Below are 25,232 nucleotides of genomic sequence, written 5' to 3' on the forward strand. Positions count from 1 at the left end.
AACAAATAGACAAGTGAAACCTTTATAATAAAATACACACAATCTTTAAAAAAATAATAACTATAATTACAAAGAATGTTCTTTAGATCTTTTCTTTTAGATTCCTTTTTTTTAGACTTCTATTACATTACCATCTCACTAAAAAAAAAAACGTTCAAATCTACCAACACTCTTCATTTGGATGAATACCAAATTCAAACACTACCAAGTTTTGACATTTTTCATTAATATTCTTTAGGCAATAATAATAGAAGTTGTTTTTGATAGCCTCTATGGGCAATAAAATTGCATGGATTTTTTTATCCATGCCTTCTCTACATGACAATAGAAGAGAAAAAAGATCAAAAGAAGCATATGGTGAAAAAAATTAATATAGGCCATAATTTCAAAATTTTCCTAAATTATTTTATAGATATTATTGTAGATTACTATATTACTTTGTTGCCACATTATTTTACCTTATTTGTGAGATTTTTTTTTCTAAACATCTACAAATAAGATTAAACTTAATATCATATAAAGATAGAATTTTGTTTGGAAATTATTAGAAAAAAAATTCAAGAGATTGAATAAAGGTTGATCCTATAAATACACTAAATTATTTTCTGTTTGCTATATTATTTGAAAGATAAGTTTTGAATTTCATTTATTTTAGATTGCTATGCAACCTTATTAACGAAAATAATATGAATTAATGAAGTTTATTGTTACAAGATTTTGTTTAATATTGTGGAATTGTGGTTGTGGAATCACAACCAAGGTGTTTTGGTAGAGCCATAATTTGATTAAACTGTAGAATAGATAAGAACTAGTCTTGAAAATTAATACAATAGTAAAATAATAATTTAAAGATAATTAAAATAGAATATCAAATTTGGATAGATTATTAATATTTTGTGCTTGATCTACAATTGATAAGTGTGATGATGTGTTTAAGTAATTAATGCATGTTATGTGTTGTTTTTTTTTTAATTGTACATTTTTAAAAATATTTAACTATATGTATTAAAAGATATAAGAAGTTGGCAATTTTTGTAACTATATGTAAATTTTTAAACTATATGTATTAAAAGATATAAGAAGTTGGCAGCAATGTAATTATTTTTAGAATATCTTTCAATTTATAAATTAGATTTTCTCTAAGATTTGTAAGAATATAAAAGATTTATAGTCCTTAAAATTTGTAAAATACGATGTAAATTTAATAGTCCAATTAGAAATTATATTCTTTCTCAAAGTTTATTAATTAAAAATAAAATTTGTTAAGAGGGTTTGAGATTATAACGAGATAAAACAAAAGCAAAGTACTTAATTTTTTATATGTGGTTGAGATTGTTAAGAAGGGTGTTTTTAATTATTATTATTATTATTATTATTATTATTGTTATTTTAAATCAAAATTTTATACATTAGAATTATATTATTTTTAACACATATTTTAAAAATTTTTTTATTATAATTGTTGAATTTTTTTGAAGGTTAAAGAATAATTAAAACCATATAATTATTTTCCCTCGTGACAAAATACCAAAACAAGATGCCCAGAAAACAACAACAAGAAACAAACAAAAAAACTAATAAAAAATTGGTGTATATATATATATATATATATATATATATAGATAGATAGATAGATAGATAGATGATTTTATTTAGGGAAGAACACCAACTATGCAAAAAGATATTGCTTCAACAATTTCTTTTTGTAACCTTTTTCCTTTGCTTGGGCTTGTATTAGGTTGCTGTGAAGGCAGGGCCACCAGTGTCACCAACGGCCAGCCAGGCTACTACAGCCTCAAAATTGCAGTCCAATCATCAGCCCTCGCAAAATAGGGCATTTCCCTGACAGCTTGCCATGGAAATGGCTCCCTCGTAGGGGCTGAGGCTTGGAATAGGGCCTGTTGGAGCCAATGTGGGGTGAGCAGGTGGCACTGGGTTTAGCTTCTATAGGCCACATATTGGGGTAAGTCAGCAGAAGCCACTTTTCTTTGGTAGGAGCTTCTTGGAATGAGGGGGGGCTGGGAGTGGGGGCCTCAGGGAATTGGTGTGGGAGCGGGCAGGTGGCGCTTGGCCTGGCTGCTGCGGTGGGTGGGGACATCGTCGAAGCAGCCTTGGCCCGTCGACCATGCAGCCATGGCATCCATGGCATCCGCCCATGGGCCGCCCCCGTTAGCGCCAACGGGTGGCGATGCTCTCACACCAAAAACGTTCAACCGACACCCATCATGCGGATTCGGATGAACACCGGTGTCGAACACTGCCGACACTCGTTATGTCGAACACTGTCGAGTTTCGCCGTTGTTTCGATATTTGCATTTTGTGTGATTCCATGTCATGGAAGAGTGTTGGGTTGTCTAAAACCTCTTCTGTGACTATGTGTAAACAGTGAATGAATTAGCAAATGGCACAACTTGGCACAATCCCGTTCAATCTCAAGATTAATGAAGACTGGATATGTTCCCTGATAACTAAGTATCAAATGAACAGGTTTGCATGTAACATGCTACGTCAATATCAAATGTTGTTCGTGAGCGGGAAAAGTAATGCTGTCTGCTCGCGCAAACCACGATATTCCGATGCTAGCCTCATGCCGCCACCAGCGACATCGGCCCAAGATTCTAGCTCCTCCGAGGGTATGGGTTGTGTGAAAGCATCAAATTGCGGACACATGGCGAGAATGGGACAGGATTTGATAATGCGGCACGGTTCGGTGAATTGCTTGGTTCCTTCGCATCGAGCTATGAACTAGACCGAAGCCGGTAGTGCGTGTCGGCCGAATTGTGTCTGTAAAAACATTGGAAAAGGGGTTAAATAAATTGAGCGGAGGTCGCCCCTCTCAAAATTCACGGAGTCTCGTCCTGGAGGACAAGTTTTGAGTTCCATTAGTTTCGAGTTGCTACGCTACTTTTCTAGAGAAGGCAGTCTATTGCATAGAAGTTCAGTGTCACGGGATTCCTTTCGGTGACGATTAACGGCGACGGAGGTACCCACTCCATGATACGATGGTCTGAAGGAGCGAAAGTCTGTGAACCTCTATATCTTTGCAAGAAGTCGATCGTCAACATTCTTCCGGCGTGCGTGGAGTCGGTACCTCCGTAAAATCATCTGCAACGTGAGATCGAAGTGGGTACTTCAAAGACTAGGCTCAGTGTTTCGGATTTAGTGTGATTGCAGAATCGGCCACGAACCACGGTGATCAGTGTCTGGGAGCCCGTCGGTAACAATCTCGGAGCTTACTTAGAAATCTCTGAGTACGTGACATTGTGCCACTATCGATTAATTTAAGGATTTCTGGGTAGATTGTTCGCGAAGGGACATTTATTCTCAACGAAAGAATCAATTATGACCAAGTTGCACTTCCCCGTCGAGAATCATGCCAAGATGGCAATTCTTTCATTTGAAAGGGCACCGCAAGGGTTCGGGACAAAGGAGCTCACTCCTCAGAATTCAATAAAGAAAAATAACGAGTCAGAGCGCCCTCGGTATCTAAAGGACTATGCCACGGCCCATTTTCTCGAATATTTTTTCTTCACACCCACTGCGAAGTGGATTGCGGGAGATAACTGGAACAATCGCATGGCAACTGACGAATACACCAGAGTTTCGGAACGTGGGAATCTGAACAAGGGGAACGGGTATACCAGTGTTCAGAACGCAGAATGAAACCATAACACCGCGGATATCCCTCATGTAAGCAAAATGCCATCACTGCAGAGAAAACACAAGCTCCTGGTAGCCATTTCATCACTGCTGGCAACACTTCCCCTCATGGCAGAAGGATGTGTCATCGAGACCACAAGCGCAACATACACGGGTTACGACGCCGTGGTGATGACTGTCTTGGTGGGAGTCGTTACAGTCGTGGTCATCATCATCTTCCGATATCTGCAAGGACAAGATCGACAAGTGCCACCCATCGTGCCCTTCGACATCGACATCGACATCGACGGATGTTTGGAGGCATTTAGAAATAGGAAAAAGGAGAGAAGACGAAATGGAACACCTGCAATTCCTGCCATTCTAGCTGCAATTCTGGATGGATGCTTGGGTTGAATAGAAGCGGAATACACACAAATGGACTTACTTATTTTTCTTCTTCAAATCATTCAATAGTTAATTCAGTAAAATTCTTGTGTGAAAAAATTGTAGTTTTGAATACTGTGAATAGGATCTTATATATTATTAAAAAATAATTTGTTCTTGTGTTTTTTTTACATATGTCCTGAAATGCACAAATACAATGCTCTGGAATTAAGATTGCATGATTTTTACTTAAATTCGTAATATTTAACTACATGACACTTTGTTTTCTTTTTCTTTCTTTCTTTCTTTCGTTGTTTTTTTTTTTTTTTTTTTTTTTTTTGTGATTTTTGTGATTTTTATACATGATTGTTCTATTAAATTTTTCATTTTTTAATTAGATTTATCCTCGAAAATATTGTATGATTTAAAATAGAATTTTCTGATGCAATTAGGTTTGAAAAAAAGTACTATTATATGATGTCTCTAACCAATCTACAAATTGTAGATTAATCAAATGTATAGATTTTCAGAAAAGCATGCACATTGGTAACAAATATGAACACAAAAATAAAATTAAGTATGTACAAGAGTAGTAGAGATACAAAAAACAATATAAAACATTATGGTATAAGATAAAGATTGGTGTTCTATATTTCCAATGAAGAAAAACTTAACAAGTTGTTGGGATTATTCTTTTTAAATAATCATTTATTGTTTAAAATATACATTAAAACCTTGATTGTATATGTATTCTAGTTTCTTGTCAAGTGTTAAAATTTATTAAACTGAAGAAATATTAAAATAATTATTTATTCATCTAGGTTCATAATTTTTAATTAAACTAAGATTTTGTCATATATATATATATATTTCTAAAATTAAATAAAATCTAAGAAAATTTAAAAATTCAACTAAATCCTAAATAAAATAATTATTAAATACAAAGTTTATATGTATAAATATATATATTATTGTATTTAAAATGCTAACAAAACAAACATCTTTTCTTTGAAGAACTTTAACTAATTTTATTTTATATATTTTAAATTTAACATTTATTTAAAAACTAAAAATAGTTAAAACCATATATATATATATATATATATATATATTTTTTATAAAAGCAACAATAAAATTATTTATATTTCATGCTTATTAATTTATTTTCACTTTGTGGGATTTCATCTAACTAATTATAACATAATATAAGTTTTTAAAAGAAAGAAAGCTTTTTTATTTTTTTTTAAAATATCATCTATAAAAATTGATTAAAGCTTTCAAACCATCTTTTGATACTGAAATTTTATCAATTATTAAATTATATATGATGAGGTATAATTAATAATTTGGTAAGTATATAAATAAGTCACAAGTGAGAAGTATTTCAAAATAGATTGAATTTTTATTTTATTTAGATAAGTATTGTATATAATCCAGATATTTTGTTTTTGGTACATATTCAAGTTTTATTGATGAAAAGAATATAATATCATAAATCTCATTTTAATCTCAATTTAAGGATTTTTAACTAAAAATAAATTACAACCATAATGTATTTATACATAAAATTAATAATAAACAAATATAATTTATAAAATGACACATTATTATCGTCTTAATTTATCAATATTATATTAATAATAATAGCAAATGCAATTATATAAATATTTGAGTAATTTTTGTTTGGTTGTAATTTTGAAGACATCTACACATTTTTTTCTATTAGTGTAAAAAATATTAATATATGATTAAATAAATTTTATTTTATGAAAATTTTTAAACTTGCATTGCATGTAATTACTAATACAATTTTAAGTTTGTTGGTATTGCTAATAACTAGGTTAGAATGGTACTATCAAAGTACTATCTAAGTACTACTAAAATAATTAAAATATTAATTAATATGCATTTTCTATGGTATTATATAAAATTTATTAAAAAAAATGTGAAACCCTCTACTTTTTAAATTCTGCAACACAGAAATATTCTGTAAAATCAAATATAGGATTTTTATTCTTAAAAGGAGTCCAAGCAATTTAATTGTAATGTAAAAAAATTATATATATTTAAAAAACGAATTAAGTTTAATTTTCCTTATTTAAGTCACTAAGATCTATAAAAATTAGGCCTTTACTTAAAATTATTATTAAAAGGTACAATTCAAGTGTTTCATATGTATTAATAAAAAAATACAAAAACACCTTAAATAAGAATCTTATGTAATGTAGAAAATTGGCACCTTATCTGTAGTAATTAATGAAAATATGTAACATATATTTATTTTGATTTCATAATTGAATGAAGACTAAAATATTAGCATAAGTATTGAATGTTTTTGATAGATTTTAAGATGATGTGCTGTACATACTATTTGTTATAATTTAAAAGAAATTTCTAAGGCATGTCTATCTTTTTAAATATCTCATTATTATTCAGTAAAAAAGGATTTTAAATAAAATAAGAATACATTCATGAAAAACTTGTTTTTTTAATAGGATAACATTATACAAAACTTTAGCTCTAATCTATTTTATAGTATTCTTTATGGTCACTAGTACTTACTCAATATGCATAAGACTTGCTCAAAAAAATCTATAAAATATAATTTTCAATTAATACATGGTTTTATTTATTTTAATTTGGTAATATTACACATCTAAAATTTATTAAAATTTTACAATAATATCTATTATAATAATCTATTAAAATAAAAATACTATATCCAAATTCAAACTTAGTAATTATTTTTAAAACTTATATTTTTTTAATATATACAAGGTGTAATTTTTAAATTTTAATAAATCTTCTATAATCTATACTATGATGTTTTATTTTAGTATATATATATATATATATATATATATATATACACACACACACACACAAACATTCTTTTCTTTTTCTTTTTCTTTTTGAAACAAAATTGGAGTATACTTAACACATTAATAGAAAAAAAATAAAAAAATAAAAAACTAAAAAATAAAACAACACATTCATCAAATTTTTTCTTAGAGGTAGAATTAAGAGTACTAGGAATATAGGACTATTGACTATGACTACACCACATTTACATATTCTAAAATTCCACGTTATTGTATTATGTGAAGTCTTATTTGAGAATGTGCTAGGCACTTAGGTATAGAATGTAAAAAAAATCACAACAACAAGTTCTAAAAACTCTAATAGAATCATATATAAATTGAAATTAAAGCTTAACAAACATAATCAAACATTGATCAAGTCTAATTAAATTTCTAAATAAATTATAAAAGAAATATAAAAAAATCCTAAAGGAACCTAAAGAAATGTAAAAGAGAATAAAAAAAAAAACCCTTAAAGAAATCCTAAAGAAATCTAAAAGAAAAATACAAGAATCTTAAATAAATCTTTATGAAATCCTTAAAAAGACCTAAAGAAATTCAAAAGAAATCAAAAAGAAAATAGAATAAAAAACAATCCTTAAAGAAATTTTAAAGAAAGTCTAAAGAAATCTTAAAAAAATCCACAAAAACCTTAAAGAAATCCTAAAGAAAAATTTAAAAAATAAATCATAACTGAAATCTAACTAATTCAAATCAACCCTAATTGAAACCTAATCAATTCTGTCCAATCTTAGTATAATTTTAGAACCTCAATATCTATTGATTAAATCATTGATTTTACTTAAAATTTTATATACCTCTCAATCTCTTAGTTAACAACAAGGATAAAAAATTTGAAGAGAATTGAACTTATGAAATGAGAGAAAAATGTCATAATCTACTTAGGTGACAGCTAGCCTCCATCTTTGATCTAAATGTTAATCTTCCAATAGCAATAATTCCTAATTGAACTATTAACTTGCTCTCAAATTTTTCATGAGTGTTGAAAGTCAAGTCAACTATTAGCTCCAACAAAATAACCTCAATCCAACTAGCAAATTGTTGCAAATCTTAGATAAACTTACTAGACCTAAAAGTCCAATTTTTGAGATCCTAACCTACTTAAATTTCAATAACCTCCAATCCAATTGTCCGATTAAGCTCAAATTCATAATATATGTTCAATACAACTATACTCACAATCTTACAAAATTTTATATATAAATTTGCTACAAAGCTCACAAAATTGCCCAAATTGTAAACCCTATTTTATTTCACAAAATTTAGAGTCATCTAAAACAATCTTGACTTTGTAAAGCTCTTACAAAGTCATTACAAACTCAAATTCCTCAAACCAATCCTCCAAAAAATCTTATGAAGTCTTCTCCCAAATTCCTTTCTTTGATTTATAAAAGAACCTTGGAGTCACCATAGGTGTATAATTTTGTGACTCAAGGTTTGATTTCAATTTAGGTTGATAATTAGTCCTCTCTAAGTATCAATTTTTGATAATTTGAGGTAAGTTTTACTTTAATTTATTGTTAACTCTCTTTTAAACATGTCTATATTAATTTCTTATCTCACTTATTTTGATTTGGCTTATTTATGCCTCTACAAAGTAAACAGAAGTTCTTTCTACAAATGGCACCATCAAGACTAAACTTTTTACTACCTTTCTATAATTTATCATTATTTTTCTACTACATCTTTCTACTAGCCTCTTCTATAATAACATCCAATTTTTTATTTTTTCCATATAGTCATGTTACCACATAACAATGTAATTATTTTGTTATTTCTAAAGCCTAATATGTGTTGAATCATCTATAAGTTATTCCATTTCTTAACAAGAGAAGATTAGTGCTTCAAGTATTTTGCTTGTTTTTTGTTTAAAAACATCAATAATATTCTTTATATTCAATAAGACTTTGTTAAACTAAGATTTTAATTTAGAATGTATACTATATTTTATTTTTAGAAAATATATGGATTATTTATTGTAAGAATTATAAAGTCAATAAACAATCCATGTTACTTTGAATCATATTAAGGAAGGTAATTTTTTCGTTTAAAAAAAATTTAATATAAATTTAATTTTTTGATCTAGTCTATAAGGCCAAAAAGGATTATAATGAGGATATTAGAATATTATTCACAATGATTGTTCTACTTACTACATTGATTTTTATAGAGTACTAGTATTCTAACTTGATCAACATTTTTTGTATTCAAAGAAATTTTGGAAAAGATCTAAAGAGTTTACTAATATTTATAATAGATGCCTATATCCATCCAAATTATTTAGTCCATTTTGGCATGTCAAATTTTTTAAATTGCTAGTATGCAACAAATTTGGTCCAATTAATCTCTACTAATGAGACTAAACTAAATAACTTGAGTCTTTATAAGATAATTAATATTAATTTTTTCTTCTAATAAAATAGTGGAATTATCAATATGTTGATTGTTGACTTATTGATTTGAATTCCAAGTAATATGTATGTAAATACATATATATATATATATATATATAGAGAGAGAGAGAGAGAGAGAGAGAGCGCGGTGGTGAAGCTTAATAGCATTTTAAATAGTAGTTTTAAAAACTTCACCAATCATTATAAAAAGATAAGGTGCCAACTTGCAACCTTGTCTTATTCTTCTCTCTATAGGAAAGTAATTAGTCAAAGTCTTATTAATATAAACAAATGTATTTGCTCTTTCAAGACTACTTTTAATCATATGACAAAATGAGTCATTAAAGCCAAGTTTTCCCAAGGCTTTAAACATAAATTTATATGGGACTTTATCATAAGCTTTGGGAAAATCAATTTAAAGAAGTAGAAGGGATTAATTTGATATATTAGTCTAATTTCTAGTTTCTTGGTTAACAATCATATTATCTAAAAGAAATTACCTTTGTAAGAAATGCTTAAAGCTTTTAAGTATCAATCATCTTATGTTAAATGATCTTAGTATAGATTTTGTATAAAATATTGAATAAGGTTATTTGTCTCTAATTTCCTAATATTATCTTATCAACATCTCTGTGCAAGATGTCAATGTACCCTTTAACAATACTATAGGAAAAACAACCATTAAAAAGCACTTGGTTATTCACAATGAGATAATTAGCTCCAATGATGTGCCAAAAAATCTTTAAAAAATCAATGTCACCTCTATCTAAATTAGGAACTTTGTCTTCACCATGTCCTAGAGAATTTCTTCAATTTCTTGTAGAGTAAAATGCTAGGATAACTCATTATTTATACATTCTATGATTTTGCATGGAATGTTATTCATAAAAATAATGATTTGATAGAAACATTATATCTTTCTAAAAAAATAAAATAAAATTAGAAGATATTAATTATACAACCTACAATGGAGTCAATTCTTAAAATATTGATTACTTATTAGAAATTATTAGTTTTTAGAGAATTAATTTTTGGAGGGAATAAAGTGTGTATATATATATATATATATATATATATATATATATATGTGTGTGTGTGTGTGTGTGTGTAAATATGAAAATAAATATAACTCTAAACACCAAGGATTTAGATCATGATCTAGATTTTAAAAACAAAAAATAAAAGAAATTGCTAGATAGACACTCCCATTTCATATAAAGTGGGAGTAGATTTAACAAAAGTTCATAATACATTTCATATAATTGTCTCATTCATTTAAAAAAACTTACTAAATCCATTTAAAGTGCCTTTTATTGTAAATTTACCCTAAAACTTTTTAGTTTAAAAAAGAGTTTCAAAATGCACGCCATTGGGGGTGTCCATTTGTCTGTTCCCAAAGTAAATTTCTCTGAGTTGAAGTGTCGTCTATATCAATGAAACTTCGAATCCTAAAACCAACAATCATTTGCATGGTATGACTTCTAAAATATCAGCAACATGCTTCTGATAGTTTTTAGTAAAAAGAAAAAACAAGTGGAGGGGTTTAATAAAGTGATTAAAACCATCCATCAATTAACGACCAGTCTCTTCCATACAAAAACCATTCCAAAAGTATGACCAGGATCACTAATGGCAATATACCGGGAGGTGGAACATTTTCTCTTTGTTGGTATTTAACATAGTGAATGCTGCATGTCGACTTTTATCAATAACCCAACGACGTGAACCACTTGATCGATCTGTTGGTCAATCCTGAAATGCCAAAGCCTAAATAGATTGAACACTTGATAATCCAACTGCACTATAGTTGTACCTAATCCAAATACCATCCGCCTGTGACACATGCACGGAATTCTCCAAAAGTCTGGTCAAGCAAGCTGGTTTAGCAGGAGAAAACAGTGCGCGGTGCGCTCAACCAGTTTCTTAATTGTGGCAGAATCGACAGCAGCATTGTCTGCAATCCAAAAAAATTCAGGCTGCTTCAATCACTAGAACTTTCCACTTCGTATAGAAAATTACGCTCGGCTAAGCCTCAGAACAGACTAGAATTTCCTCGTCAAAACCTCGAGCTCCAGAAAAAGACCGAGATACAAATACTGTTACATGTTCTACTATGCCACGTGAAGATAACAAAATGTACCTTAGGTATGGTTGGCGGTGGAATTTCCGCTATTATTGCTCAGTCCATGAAGTGTCGAGGTAAAGTCGAAATAACTAAGCTTCGACATGGAAAACTCCCATCTCGAGGCATCGAAGGCTGTTCAGCACACAGCAAAGCAGCTCCCGGATGCTCAGTGGGACATCATCTACTCCAGACAGGACCAAGGTATCAAAACTGTCGATACGATACAATTGAGCGCCATCAAGTACTTTCAGCATCCTTGTATACTCTCTCCTACTTTAAACCCCCCTTCATCATTTCCACCTGTACATGAGAAAGGTACGGCCAGGTTTCCTTCCCCTTCACACCGAACAAAGAGAAAAGAGTCCAGCGGCACAACCATGAATGGTACATAAATGCTGATCCTGCCCTAAACAAGTTAGTGTCCTCAAATATTTTAAAAGAACTCGAAAAAATAAAAGTAACTCTAATCCCGGAACAAACGAACAAACAAACAAACAAAAAAGGTGTTAAATGAAAGAAAGAGAGAAAGAGAGAAAGAAAGAAAGAAAGAAAGGGAAGACAAAAAGGGAAAAAAAAAAAAAAAAAAAAAAAAAAAAAAAAAAAAAAAACTCCGCCATCAATCTACGTTCAAAAATGAAGCTGATTCGGCGTGAATCGGCTACCATCCACCCACCCAATTCGACAAAGCATTGCAACAATACTGCAACTACCGTTTCTGTACGCTCTTGGGACCTCTCATGCCCAACCCTACAGATCTGTGGTCATTTCCTGTCCAGCAATCGATGCACCTGGACTTCTAAAATGTTTCACAAACTGATGTTTCTTTTTTTAACCAAACTTTTCTTCCAACCATCACATCTTCCTCGCGAATATTTCAGAGTAAATTGCTTCCACCCTCTTCCACATAACTTTACTCCGTCTGAAACGTCTTCAGGGAAAAACTCCATATCAAAGCGATTATACCGGCGCTGCTCGAATCACGTCCAGAAGCATAAGCCGCACCCTGTTGTCATATTTTCTCGCATCCAATCCATCTTCAATACCTCTATTATTCGCAGCATCCATTTTGTCCCCACTCATTGCTGTTGTTGTTGCTGCTGCTGCTGCTGCTGCTGCTGCTGGATAACTAGAGCCAAGTTATTTTTTTTCTCTTTTGCAGCCTCGATGGCTTGTTTGATCCTTTCCGCGGGTCCCAGCTTGATGTGCAGCCGGTGCTTGCTTCGCAGTTGGTCAAGTAACACTGTAATATCCCTAGAGTTTAGCAGAGTGTACTCATCCATGTCTTCCTGCAGCATGGCATCAATGATAGCTGGTGGAACATTGTAACCCTCGAACAGGGCCATCAGAGCTGGGGCATTCACGTGCTCTCGTTCCAAGTCTTCCAAGGCCCTTTTCCTTTTCCTTCGTCCTTGGATTGGCGAAATCTTAGGGATGGTTTCTGATGTTTGATCGCCATCTCCACCGGCACCCTCTAAGTAGTACATCCTCTCCTCTTCTTCCCCAGAAGATCGGATGCCTAGAGGAGTGTCACCGCCTTCCAAGCCCAAAGGCGAATCTCCGCCTCCGATTCCACCCCCGCTGCGCATGTGTCTCGGGTTTGCACCAATCAACTCATCCATCATATCATAAAATATCCATTTCGACGTCCCAGATCCCGACACACGTTTTTTCTCCCTCTCCACTTTATAACGTTTTTTTAGATTATCAACCTGGATTTACATGAATCATTAGAAATGACAAAGAAAACGTCGACTGCATAAATCAGGAACGATTACATGATTTGAAGCCTTTCCATACAGAAACTGGTTCACTATGATAACAGCAATATTAATCATCACATGAAGCGAGTGTAATAAGCTTCCCACCTTAATGCGGCACTGCTCCTGCGTCTTTGGTATTCCGTCCACTATATTACCCTACACCATGCACCCGACAGACGGTAGAAATGAGTGCAAGTAACATCTTCGAGAGTGTTTCTGAACTTTCAGTGAATAATCTCAGTGACTCACGGGAAATTACATCATTCTTCAGTAAAAGCCGGAGTTAAGTCGGTGCTTGAGCGGTATCAGACTTTTCGAGGAACACGTCAACTAAATAGCAGAGAATACATGTAGTAAATGCCAGCTACTTGGACAATCAAAACCAGATGTGCGAGAGATCCTGTGATCAGGAAACGGCATAAATTACCCGTGTGAACAATTACCTGTTTCATTAACTAAAGCAGGTAATGCCCGACAAAACTACACGCCGCAATCCACTGCTCGTGTTGTACACAAATTATATTGTCCACTTGATAACATAGACATAAAAAATAAAAATAAAAATAAATAAAACTTATTGTACAATTCAGTAGAGCAACAGCACCGCAAACAAAATAATAATCACATCACTCGCACCCTCACCAAACAAGCTCAATGGCCAAATAGCTACTTGACGTAAAAAACGTGTCTCATATAGATGTACCTAATCTCAACAACTCCTCTGATCTAGGCTTGAAAGATACCACATACAAATGAGACTGCCCCTAAGCGTGCAATGGAAGTCGAAACATGGCTGAAATGAATCTACTACGCGTATTTACTGTCGGGGGCGGACACAATGTCCATCACACTTACGTGTTAATATAATCAGAGCACGGGCGAAAACCGAAAAACAAAGGAACATTCCGATTGTATGTACCAAAAACCTAAAAGACATTATAACACCGAACAGTCTAAACGACAATTCAATATCTACAGCCCCATACAGTACACAAGTGTTTCACAAGTACAAACAGCTTGGGAAACACTGTTCACGGTTGTAACTATCATCCGTGTGTATCACTAACTCGGGTGTTCCGTAAACTATGGAAGTTTGAAGCCTCAAGACTTCAATTACAACAGAGAATAAGACATTCTAGGCATCAAAACAAGTTCGTCAAGACCATCGACCTCCGCCAGTTGCTTGTGAACCCTACGGCAAACTCAGGCTATCTTTTTTTCCAACCAATGGCGATATACAAATAAATAAAATAAAACCCTGGCATGCATGCTTGGATCTCTAAAACCACTTAACCTCCATTTACGTGTTCCCCCCCCCAATTGATCCCAAGCGCCGTCAGCCGCCTCTAACTAGGCTTCACTCTCTTCGACTGATAAGAAATAACACCAAATCAACCTCAAAGAAAGCACCGCAGCATAGAAAAAAACAAATAAAGAGTTTTAAAATCGAAAGCATTAATCACCGTCAGCGAGCCGCGGCTGTTCACCCTCGCCGCAATGTCGGCCCAAATCTTGCTCGTAAAATTCCCGCGATCGAGAGCGTGATACTTCTCCCCAAACGCTTGTAACAACACTGTGGTGGCATTCTCGCTCCACTCAATTGCAGGGTCCCGTGACGACCGCCCGCGTAGCTTCCCAACCTGAGGGCTGTTCGCCGTCCCGACATCCCCCTCGCTCATCTGCCGCTCCCGGCCCTCCATCTTAGCATCCACCCGGAGCATGGCCGCACTCAGCCCCCCGAGCTTGGCGTCCATGTCATCCACGACGCCGTGCTTCCCGTTCCCTATTTCCACCCCGTACGCATGCGCGTGGTCATGTCCATTCTCATGCCCGCGGTCGCCATAAACCACGACGTGCCCCGGGTGCTGGCCCTTGCCCATATTGTCATGGTCGTGGTCTCCGAGCCCCTTCTCCCCATACAAAATCCTCTGCTGCTGCTCGTGCTCTTGCTGCTCGTCCAGCATCCTCAATCCTTGCACCTGGGGCGCCAGGTCCATTCTCCCGACCACCACGTGGTGGTCGTCACAGGCCAAGCCATGAGCGTCCATAGCGTCCGCTCCCCCGCCATCTCCCGGGTGCTGCTGGTGCTGATGCTGATGCATCATCATCTCGCGGAACGATGTTGGCTCCACCCCCCTCGTCGTCTTTGCGTCGCCTCCTCCACCACTACCGGAGGTGATGTCCCCTTTTCCCTGTTCACCAGTTGCTGCTCCTCTCGTAGATGCGATGAACAACTAACTCCTCCCTGGCCCCGCACAGAACTCCGTCCGTAGCTGCGGTGCTCGGGGGGAGATGATGCTTGGATGGATGCACGTCTTCCCCTCCTCTCTCTCTTGTCTCTCTCGTCTCTCTCTCAACTCGTCTCCGTCACCTCTGTTCTCACTCTCTCTCGGTCACTCTCACTCTCACGCTGGTCCTCGCTCTCTCTCGCTTCCTCCTTCCTTCCTTGTCTACTTGCTCCTGCAACAGCGAGCGAGCGAGCGAGCGAGCGATGCACGCAAGTGACTCACAGAAACACGAGCTTAACTGTTTCTCATCTCATCCCCGACTCCTCCTCATTCCGCCCTGTGGACGCCCCCTCTCCCTTCTTCGCTCCCTCCTTCGGCCACCGCCCCCGCTCTCCCGCCCTCCCTCCCCCTGCCTGCCTTTTGCTTTTCCACGACCTTTACCTTTTGCCATTTTTTCTTTTTTCTTTTTCTTTTGCCCTCTGGGCTTTCCTTCGTAGCCTCGGCCCCCGTTAGGCGGAAGAGAAAGCAGAGGAAAGAGGGAGGCGGACGTGGCCGGGACGTTCCCCACGACGTTCTTTATGAGTTTCAGTGGAGTTCCTCGGAAGCTCTTTCTATTTCGACGCTGCCTGTTTCCTCGCCCAATCCCTGTGCCCTGATTCGCCGCCTTATGGGCGTCGCCCATTGGTCCAACCCCTTGGCTGCTGCCCCTTTGTATTTAAGATTCCCTTCCTTCCCAATCATCGATTGTGATTCTTCCTCATTTAGCACATCTCACCGCAATATATTAAAAAATAAAATACAAACTTTCATTCATCCATATCTATTATTTCATTACACATGCACCTTTTTTTTCTATTACTTGTATAAATTAATTATCTATCAATATTGGATTGAAACTAATCTATTTTTTAAAAGATATAAATCAAATTGAATTATATGTAAAATATTCTATATCTATATATATAATAAATAAATAAATGATTTAAAAATCCATATTATTTAGATAAATAAAAATAAATCGAAACATATTAGGTAGATAGTGTCTCTTTGTGAAACTTTGTGAATTAGATCTACAAGCATCATAAGATGTGTCATGTGACTATACAAACTTCTTATTATATTTGCCTTGATTTTAAAAACTACTATAGTTACAATGTGTTTAAATAACATTCTTATATTTTTTAAGAACAAAAAAAAGAACATAAACAACATATTTGTGGTGTATTATAATATTTTTGAAAAATAAAATTATATGAGAAACAAATATATGTTTTAGATAATTTAAGTAGATTTTTTTAATTTTAATTATTTTAAATATAAATCTTAAAATTGACCAAATTTAGAAATTTATACTCTTTTAAAATCTAACAAATATTTTTATTAATACTATAATATTAGGTTTAAATTGTATACATACAAATCAATTAGTTTTAAACCAACAACAATATCGATTTTTATAATTATAATTATTGCATAATTAATGCATGGATCTTGTAATATAATAAATAATTTTTACAATATACTTGACTTGCAAGGTTGTGAAGAAGCGCATATTATTTTCATAATATACATCAATGTATTGTTTTAATTTGCACACAAATCACCAAATCATTACTAAAGAGATTGACTTCAAAGCTAAAAGAACAACTAGTTGAATTCCTACTCATAAGTATTCACAATACTTGCATGTATATGACTTACACACGTCCCAATAGACTTCAACGAAATTAAATTTAAAATAAATTTTTGGATAAAATATAATTAGATTTTTTGTTTCTTCTATAGTTTTTTTAAACATCAACCTTTGTTTAAGAAAATATGCTTGCAAAGCAAGAAGCTCTCTTGCATCTTTTAGAGTCATCTTATGATTCTAAAGACCATATTTGCAAAAGATGGTGCAATTTTCTTTCTAAACGCCACCATTTTGCATTATTTGATTGTCATAAATACCATTGGAGATAAATCAATTATTATATATTGGGCATGGGTTCTTACTTCCATCTTTGAAATTGACAAGTACATTATCAACAATAGCAAGGTGATTGGCTAATTCTCAAATGCCACAAGAGCTTGGCATCTATAATGCAAGCAATCAAATATTGATAATATTTTTGTAATTTGGATTCCAAGATCCTCATTGTAAAAATAATTGTCTTTGTATTTTCTTGCATTTAGAATAAAGATGTTGTTTATAGACATGTCTTCACTATATTATATCAAATCGTGATAGAGACACAAGAATATCAAAACTGTTATGCATGCCTTCTTTTCTTTAGGCCTCATGACAAGATTAACTTACTCATCTCAACAAAAAAAATGTATCTCTCTATCCATTGTTGCCTAATTTCTATTTGATTGATAAATTCTTTCTAATATTGTAAAATGTCAAGTCATTTGTGAGCGTTAAGATATGTGCTATCTTGATGGAAGCTTCTATAGCTATATTTCAATTTGAACAGCCACTTTGTAGTTGTGAACTTGCAAATTGTAATTAAACATTCAATATTAAATTCTCTTTGTAAATTTAAGTTTATTCATTGTATGAAAGACATCTCATTACAAAGGTTTGTTGTAATACTTAAAAGACATATGCAGCATGAATACATTACATCTTCATCATCAATTAAAGATTTTTTTTTTGGTACTTTCTATGTTGCAACTTGGGTAATTTTAAATTGACAAAAAAATGATTGATCTAATCACAAATCACTCAAAAGCAATAAGTAGAATCCACTTTCTAAACATAATTTCAGCAATCTTCTTGGACACAATTAGTCACATGCCAATTTTTGCTTCAATCAAGAACCTCCAAATAACAAGAAGTTAAAGCTTGTCAAAAAAAACTAGTTGATGAATGAATTTGCACATCACATTAATTATTGTTTGTCAAATTTATACAATGCAAGACATCAATTGTCATTTTAATTGCTTGTTTTGTAGTGTATGGAAACTTCTTTGTTCCACCAATGGATTTTGAGGTAATATTATTTGCTAAAGCAAAGTACAATATGATTTTGATACATTTAGACATGCTATTAGAGAACTTATCTTTTGACAATTGTTCTCTATATATAAAAGTCTTACTTGCACCAAAAAAAAAACATGTAATGTATTGCTTGCACCCTCATTCTAAACAAGCAATAGTATTTATTTTGAATCAATTGATTTTAATTGTAGATCCATAAGATCAAATAAAATTCTTTCTTCTTCCAAAACTACATTTAAATGGCCGGCACAAACCTCCACAAACTTTGTATCAATATCATATTTTATGTAGTAAAGCAAATCATTGACACTATCAAGATCTTACAATAGCATTTCTTCTTTTAGGATCTTCTAGTGATGATGTTTATGCTTGTCAGGTGGCAATATTGTTATATAATACTTATGAGACAAGATCCACTATGATCTACATCCTACAAATATTTTGCATAGCAAACATTTATATGGAGGCTATGTTATGTGTTTTTACCATCCAAGTTTCAAAATCTATTACTTCCTTATAATTTTGACTTATATCAATGTTAAAAAAAATCAAATTAAATTTTTGTTTTTATAAATTTTTATAGAAAAAAAATTGAATTGATCTATGAGATTGTTTTTTCTTTTGTTTAGAGCTCATGGATTGTCTTTGATACAATCTAAAGTTTTTTCCATACAAATTCCAAGGATTTAAGATTAGTCGTACTTTAAAAGAAAAAAAGAAATATAACTTTAATTTTATTTATTATTTTTTATAATCAATATTCACTTCTCAACTTCTTTATAGACATAATTTTATTAACTATTATCTAATCTAAATTAAATGCAATCATAGTTTTTTATATTTAATTTTAACCAATGAATGGATCAAAAAGTTGTGGGCTCTTATATTGTCCTTTAAATAATAAAGCTTCTTTAGATTTTAGTCTTTATTTGATCTTAACTTAAATTTTGAATTTATATTTAATTTTAAATTAGATCTTAAACTATTTTTAATGAAATTATAGTATTTTTTTAAAAATTCATCATGACCTAATGTAAATAATTAACAGTTAATTTATATAATCAAAGTAAAGCCAAAATATATTCAAATAATATTTTATCAAATAAAAATATTCATTTAAAAATATAATTAAATTTTATAAATATCATTTAAAACATAAATCTAAAGTATTTAAATAATATCACATTATAGTCTTTAATTTTTTTTAAATTAATGCAAAAAAAATTATTTACCAAATTAATAACTATAGTAAATTGATTTAGGATGTGTATCTTAGTCTTAGACCTAAAACCTATCATAGACTTGAGCCTAAAAAAAACTTATGTACTAAATATGATTTTGCACATGAATTATTATCTTTCACACAAATAAAAATGTACAATTTAAGTTAATTAATTAACTAATTAATTTTTTATAAGTTTTTTGATAACTTAACAGCAAAGTGTATTCCTTATGTTTAATTCGTATCCAACTCAAAGGAAATTGCAGAAACAAGATGTGTGCATGAAATTCTTTATTGTGTTGAATATTTTTATAATAAATTATACTGACATTTTAATATTATGTATTAAAAGTGTACCCGTCTGATATCCAAGAATGTAAATCAATTGGGAATTGAAACATAAAAATATATTTAATATTATTAAACTTATCCCTAACAAGAACCAAAATAGAATTATGTAGCATGAACTGTGTGAAATTTTACCACTCTCTTCTGTGATTGTCTTAAAATAACTAAAAATGTATTTTACATGTAAGTTCTTAAGCATCATGTAAATTTAAAAGAAAATAATTGTTTGATCTTGATTTTAATCTATTATTCATTTCCAACACACACACACACACACACACACACACATATATATATATATATATATATATATATATGCACGAGATATGCAAGAATCTATGCATCTTAATTTGCAAAGAAGAAATAGAAAAAATTAAATAAAAATTAAATGACTTCGGTAATTTCATCTTATAAAACGAGCAATGTCTTGGGTATCATTCTTCTGCCAAGGTAAATAATGATTCATGCAACTACCAAGAAGCTCTTGGTTTGTACACATCCTTGAATGAAGTTTTCAATTTATTTATGAAAACCCTAAAACCATAGAAACCTCATTATCTCTCATGAATATAGAATCTTTGTTGCTTTACGTTCTTCCAATCAACTTATATCATTTGGGTTTCATCTAAGCAGTCAAAAGCAACATCAACAATAATAAGAAAAGAAAAAACAATGATATCGAAACCCTCCAACACCCTGTCAAACCCACACTAAAAACTGCCAGAATGTCTTTCTTCCAAAAACCAAATGTCCCACCTTTACTAGGTGAAGAAGAGGCCACCCACTCATAACATATATATATATATATATATATATATTTGATACATTTTTTAAAACTTGTAAAATAAAAATTCAAAAATAAAAATAACAATAATAACATTTATGCATGCATGGAATTGCATTTTTTTTTATTTTATTTTTTTTAAATGGTTCCCTCCCCTTTTTTTTTCTTCCCCCCTTTTTCTCTCCTTTTCAGATGGTACTTGAGGTACATATTCATATCTGAGCTTGCTTTTGTAGGACAAGCATCCACACAACACAACACAATCATTTGGAACCACACCTCTGTGCCTTTGAAGCCATGAGTCCATTCATCAACCCCCCCAACACACACATGGCAACTATTTGAATATTGGTGAATTGATGAAATGGATGAGTTGACCATTAACCCATGGCCCCACTTTTCTACCCATTTTGATGAATGGATGAACATATGGATAAACACAATTTGACTCGACCAAACTTTGCTCGCAAAACTTGTCAATTATTGTTAAAATAGGGTGTGAATGGTATTATTGTGAAATGCTTAGTCCAATACACATCTATGTGGGAAGCACTATTTGTTGACATGGAAGATTTGTTGATGTGGATTGGTTATGTGTATAGAGAGAAAGAAAGGATGAAACAAATTATATAAAAAAATAAAAAATAAAATACTACAATGAGGTAAAATTAGAAGTTTGATGCAAACACACTATTGTCACTCTTGGATCCATCCACTCAACCTTAATAGTGTATATGCATAGTGCTTTATTGCCCATGCACTTCTAGCCTAGTGAAACATGTTGTGGGAATGAGATTAAGTAGTGGAAAAGGTATGAAAAAATATTTTAAAAATTTTCATAAACACATTTTAATTGAATTTTATATGAGTAAAACTTTGTAAATTGTAAGGTGCACAACACATCATCATCTCTTATGAAATTTACAGCAAAATCATTTGGTCATATGAAAATCAAAAAATATAAGCACACACACACACAAAAATCAATTTATTACCTTTACCCTTTCCCACCTCAAATAATGGTATGAGCATTGTTCAAAACCCTCAAAATAGAAACCAGAGGAGCAAAGCCATCAAGAATTGATATAGTAATGTGCTAAATTCCCGCTAGAGAGGTTTGAAATGTTGGGTGAAAATTCCCTCGAGAAAATCCTTCAGTTTGGTTTCTTCACAAGTTTACATACTTCAATAGCTTGGTTGATTGTATGAATTGTTTGTTAACAAATTCCATTTCTTTAGTAAAGCTCATATTGTAACTTTACCGTGAAAACATAATTGTGTGTGTAAAATGCTCTTCACAACATCAATTAACATATGTTGTAACACAGCAGTCTTGCACAACAGAACCAAGGTTATCTGTTTTTCCAATGTGTTATTATATTTCATTTTGTGAATTAATTTGAGGATATCTTTACTATATTAAATATTATGTAAAATAAAGTATATTAAAGATCCTATCAAAGACAAAGTAAAAAGGTTGAATACCTTGTGTTGACAATGTGTGAAAAGGGTTCCACGGTAACTTGAACCACGGTGTTAGGGCGAGAAAGTGCTTTGTAGTCCGAATGTGAACGGTGGAATAGGGAGCGCGGCTGGGAGCGCACCGGGAACTGGGGACGCGGCGAAAATATCCACCATGAGGGCTAAAGATCCACCGAATCCGTTGCTGCCCCGGCTCCATCGTAGCGTTGTAAACTAAATTTGGCTATGGCGTCACTCAACCTCGCCTACCAAGCTTAATGCGCTTTCACTACATTTTACCAACCTTCACGAAGCTCGTGGCGAGTGTCACGACTCACATTCATACAAGCGTGCGGGAACTTCAGCAGGAGAGTGTGAGTCGACGAGCTAGAGAAGGAGTTCACTTTGTTTCTGGATATTTGGAGCTGATTTGATAATGTCTGGATGAATTGCGTTCGGTATTTGCTTCTGCTTCGAGACCAGTGTGGATGATAGAAGTTGAAGTGTTGCGACGAAGGAGCGCATTGGTTGATCGGGAGTATCTTGAATGATGACTGGATTTTTGATGCTAGGATGTAGTTTTACGTCAGGATACGAGGGGATACTTGGCAGGCTAGGGAATTAGATTGGAGCTTTTAGTTAGATTGCTCACTCGTTCGGTATTGTTATCCCTTTGATCGCGTCAGATCTGGCTCTGGAAGTAGGAGCGGAGGAGGCTCTGATTGTTTGCGTTCTGGTCGAACAGTTTTGGTGGAGCGAGGGCGAAGTGGAAGGGGTTTGAACGGTGGCATAGTTGTTGGATTTTGATTCTTGTTTCTCGTTTATAATTTTATTCAATTTAATATTCTAGGAGGTACGATCTTTGCAGCGATGGCGGAATGGCAGGAGAAAGTGCAGTCTATGATCATAGGTTTTGTGTTTGCGTTCATGGTGATGAAGCTTGTCTCAATGATATCTTCCTTCCGAGCTGCAAATTTGCGGGTGACACGAGGATCAAATGAGGAGGGAACGCTTGGTCCGGTTGTAGAACTGGGTGACGAACAAAGTGTTCCTCTTGTCGGTACTGACGAGGAAGTAGAACTCGACGGTGGTGAAGAAAAAGAGGATCGCGCATCTGTTCCCTCTTCCTCTTCGTCTGAGTCTGAGTCCGAGAATGATGCTGCACCAGCCTCTAAGCCTCGTGAAATTGACAATACCGACGAGGTCGGTGATTCCAAAGGTGAATCTAAGGATGAGGGGGTAGAATCTCAGAACCACGAGGAAGTAGAAGAGATCTTTACACCAGGAGCTCAATCTTAGAAAGCCCAGGTATGTTTTCTAGCAAATTCCAGTCACCGGCAATCTACTTGACATTTTTGGTTTTTACTTTTATTTTTATTATTTCAGTCTGTCAAGCAACAGTTTTTCTTTCTCTGAACCTTAATTATTGAAGCCTCATGTTGTGTGTTAATGTTATTCGATGTTTCTTTTGAAAGTTTAGGTGTGAGATTATCTGTGGAACATCGTGATTGTAATGTCAATCTTGTTAAGAACGAGAAGATAGATCGCATTTGTGTATTCGCAGTGCTTTGTTGTGAGGGACTTTTGGCCGAATTTTGATTTCGTGTATGATTCTGCTGGATTCATTGCAGATATTCGACAACTCGTGAAAGCATGTGGGAAGCATATCATTAAATAGGGCTCTCCCAAGTACAGGGCTCGTTAGATCTAGGGAATAGGTGGACTCTGCAGCATCAGTATCTCGTTTTGATGTACCTTGTCTGAAACACCTACGTTTTTTTCTTTTCTTTTTTTTGTTTCTAGTTGGGGGAAGGGGGTCGGTGTGTGTGATCCAAAGATCTGCAGAGGTGTGAGTAGTTTTATGCGTGATTTCATCGGCAACTTCTGCTGCTTCAGGAGCATTCCAGTTTCTATAACATTAAGTAGCTTTTACGAAGTGGTTTCCATCACATTTTTTGTAATTAGCTGCTCTATGTTGATATCGTTCCATCTTTGCATACTGCGGACTTTCTTTTCTTGGTTCAATAAATTTGCAGAAAATTGCTAGATTGTTTCACAACTTGGCTGCAGTTTTCCCAAAGTTGACGCTATGGCGCGTGTTAATTGCTAGCCAGTTCTACGGCTTACTTTTGATTTTTTTGGTTGTGTCCTTGCTATGCTGGAGTATTCAAGTGCGCATTTAACTTCACGCTCCACTACTTTAAACAGCTGATTATTCTTTAGCTGAAATCGTAATGGTGTCGGCTAATGAATTAGGTAATGGTGATGGGTGATCGCTGGTTTACTATGACCTTGTTTTTTTTGATTCCAGTATTGTCATGTTAGCTCAATAGTTGTTCAAACTGGGAAGAGAAAACACACATTTTTTATGTGTGGCCTTAGAAAGGTATCACGATTGCTTTCAGCATTGGGACCTCCTGTTATGCCACTTTTAAGAGTGTTGTACTGCAACTTAACAATTTCGGGAGGAACTCTTTGTAATGGTTTCCTATCAAGTTATGCTGGTAGAACCCTTTAGTTAGGTCTATTATTGTCAAAGTTATGGTGTTTATCTGGGCATTTTGAGGCAGTCTAGTGCATTGAAATAGTAACATAGTCTTCTCAAAACTACAACATTGTTAGTTTAGTCGGTTCAGGACATTGTCTTCTGAGGTAGAAAGTTGTGTTTATGTGGCATGCTGTATATTTTAGGATAGCTAATGTCTGCCATTTCTTAGTAATTTTCTCGGCGACTCTAGCTGTTGATGCAACGGTTGGTCAGGTTGTGCCGGCAGAACCCCGTACCTTGTGACTTATGTTTCCAGGTGGATGATGCTGCTGATGATACTGAGGCATAGTTGGAGGGAGGCTTCTGAGGGCCTTTAAACTATGAGAGTTCCAGCTGACTGCCCGTGCTAAATGGTAGTACTTCAATGCACATGGAAGTATGCCCACGTGCATCACTGGTGTTTGATAAGATCAATGACATGCTGATTATACTCGTACTAGTTACTCAATAACTATATTAGGTCGAGCATTGT

At 33.5% G+C, this 25,232-nt stretch overlaps 2 protein-coding genes across 2 annotated transcripts; one reads left to right on the forward strand and one right to left on the reverse strand.

Annotated features, from left to right (window-relative positions):
* Positions 1-10,925: 10,925 nt before the first annotated feature.
* Positions 10,926-15,426, reverse strand: LOC112284937 (uncharacterized). The gene is made up of 4 exons (XM_024525335.3): positions 14,647-15,426; positions 13,289-13,339; positions 11,439-13,132; positions 10,926-11,252 (listed from the first exon to the last, which is right to left on the reverse strand). Exons 1-3 carry the CDS (start codon positions 15,289-15,291, stop codon positions 12,500-12,502), a joined length of 1,329 nt encoding a protein of 442 aa, XP_024381103.1. The 5' UTR covers positions 15,292-15,426; the 3' UTR covers positions 10,926-11,252; positions 11,439-12,499.
* A 7,438-nt stretch (positions 15,427-22,864) lies between these two features.
* LOC112284718 (uncharacterized) lies at positions 22,865-24,271 on the forward strand. The gene is made up of 2 exons (XM_024524836.3): positions 22,865-23,520; positions 23,844-24,271. Exon 1 carries the CDS (start codon positions 23,083-23,085, stop codon positions 23,509-23,511), a length of 429 nt encoding a protein of 142 aa, XP_024380604.1. The 5' UTR covers positions 22,865-23,082; the 3' UTR covers positions 23,512-23,520; positions 23,844-24,271.
* Positions 24,272-25,232: the final 961 nt, after the last annotated feature.

This window comes from Physcomitrium patens, chromosome 7 (genome assembly GCF_059467195.1).
Source record: "Physcomitrium patens ecotype Gransden chromosome 7, ASM5946719v1, whole genome shotgun sequence".
Lineage (NCBI taxonomy): Eukaryota > Viridiplantae > Streptophyta > Bryopsida > Funariales > Funariaceae > Physcomitrium > Physcomitrium patens.

Bases quoted from the DNA above. Each gene is read 5' to 3' on its own strand.
- LOC112284937 (XM_024525335.3), bottom strand. From the start codon at position 15,291: ATGATGATGCATCAGCATCAGCACCAGCAGCACCCGGGAGATGGCGGG. The intron at 13,340-14,646 runs GTGATTAATGCT...TGCATGGTGTAG, and splicing joins ACAGCCGCGGCTCGCTGACG to GGTAATATAGTGGACGGAAT. The intron at 13,133-13,288 runs GTGGGAAGCTTA...ATGTAAATCCAG, and splicing joins AGGAGCAGTGCCGCATTAAG to GTTGATAATCTAAAAAAACG.
- LOC112284718 (XM_024524836.3), top strand. From the start codon at position 23,083: ATGGCGGAATGGCAGGAGAAAGTGCAGTCTATGATCATAGGTTTTGTG.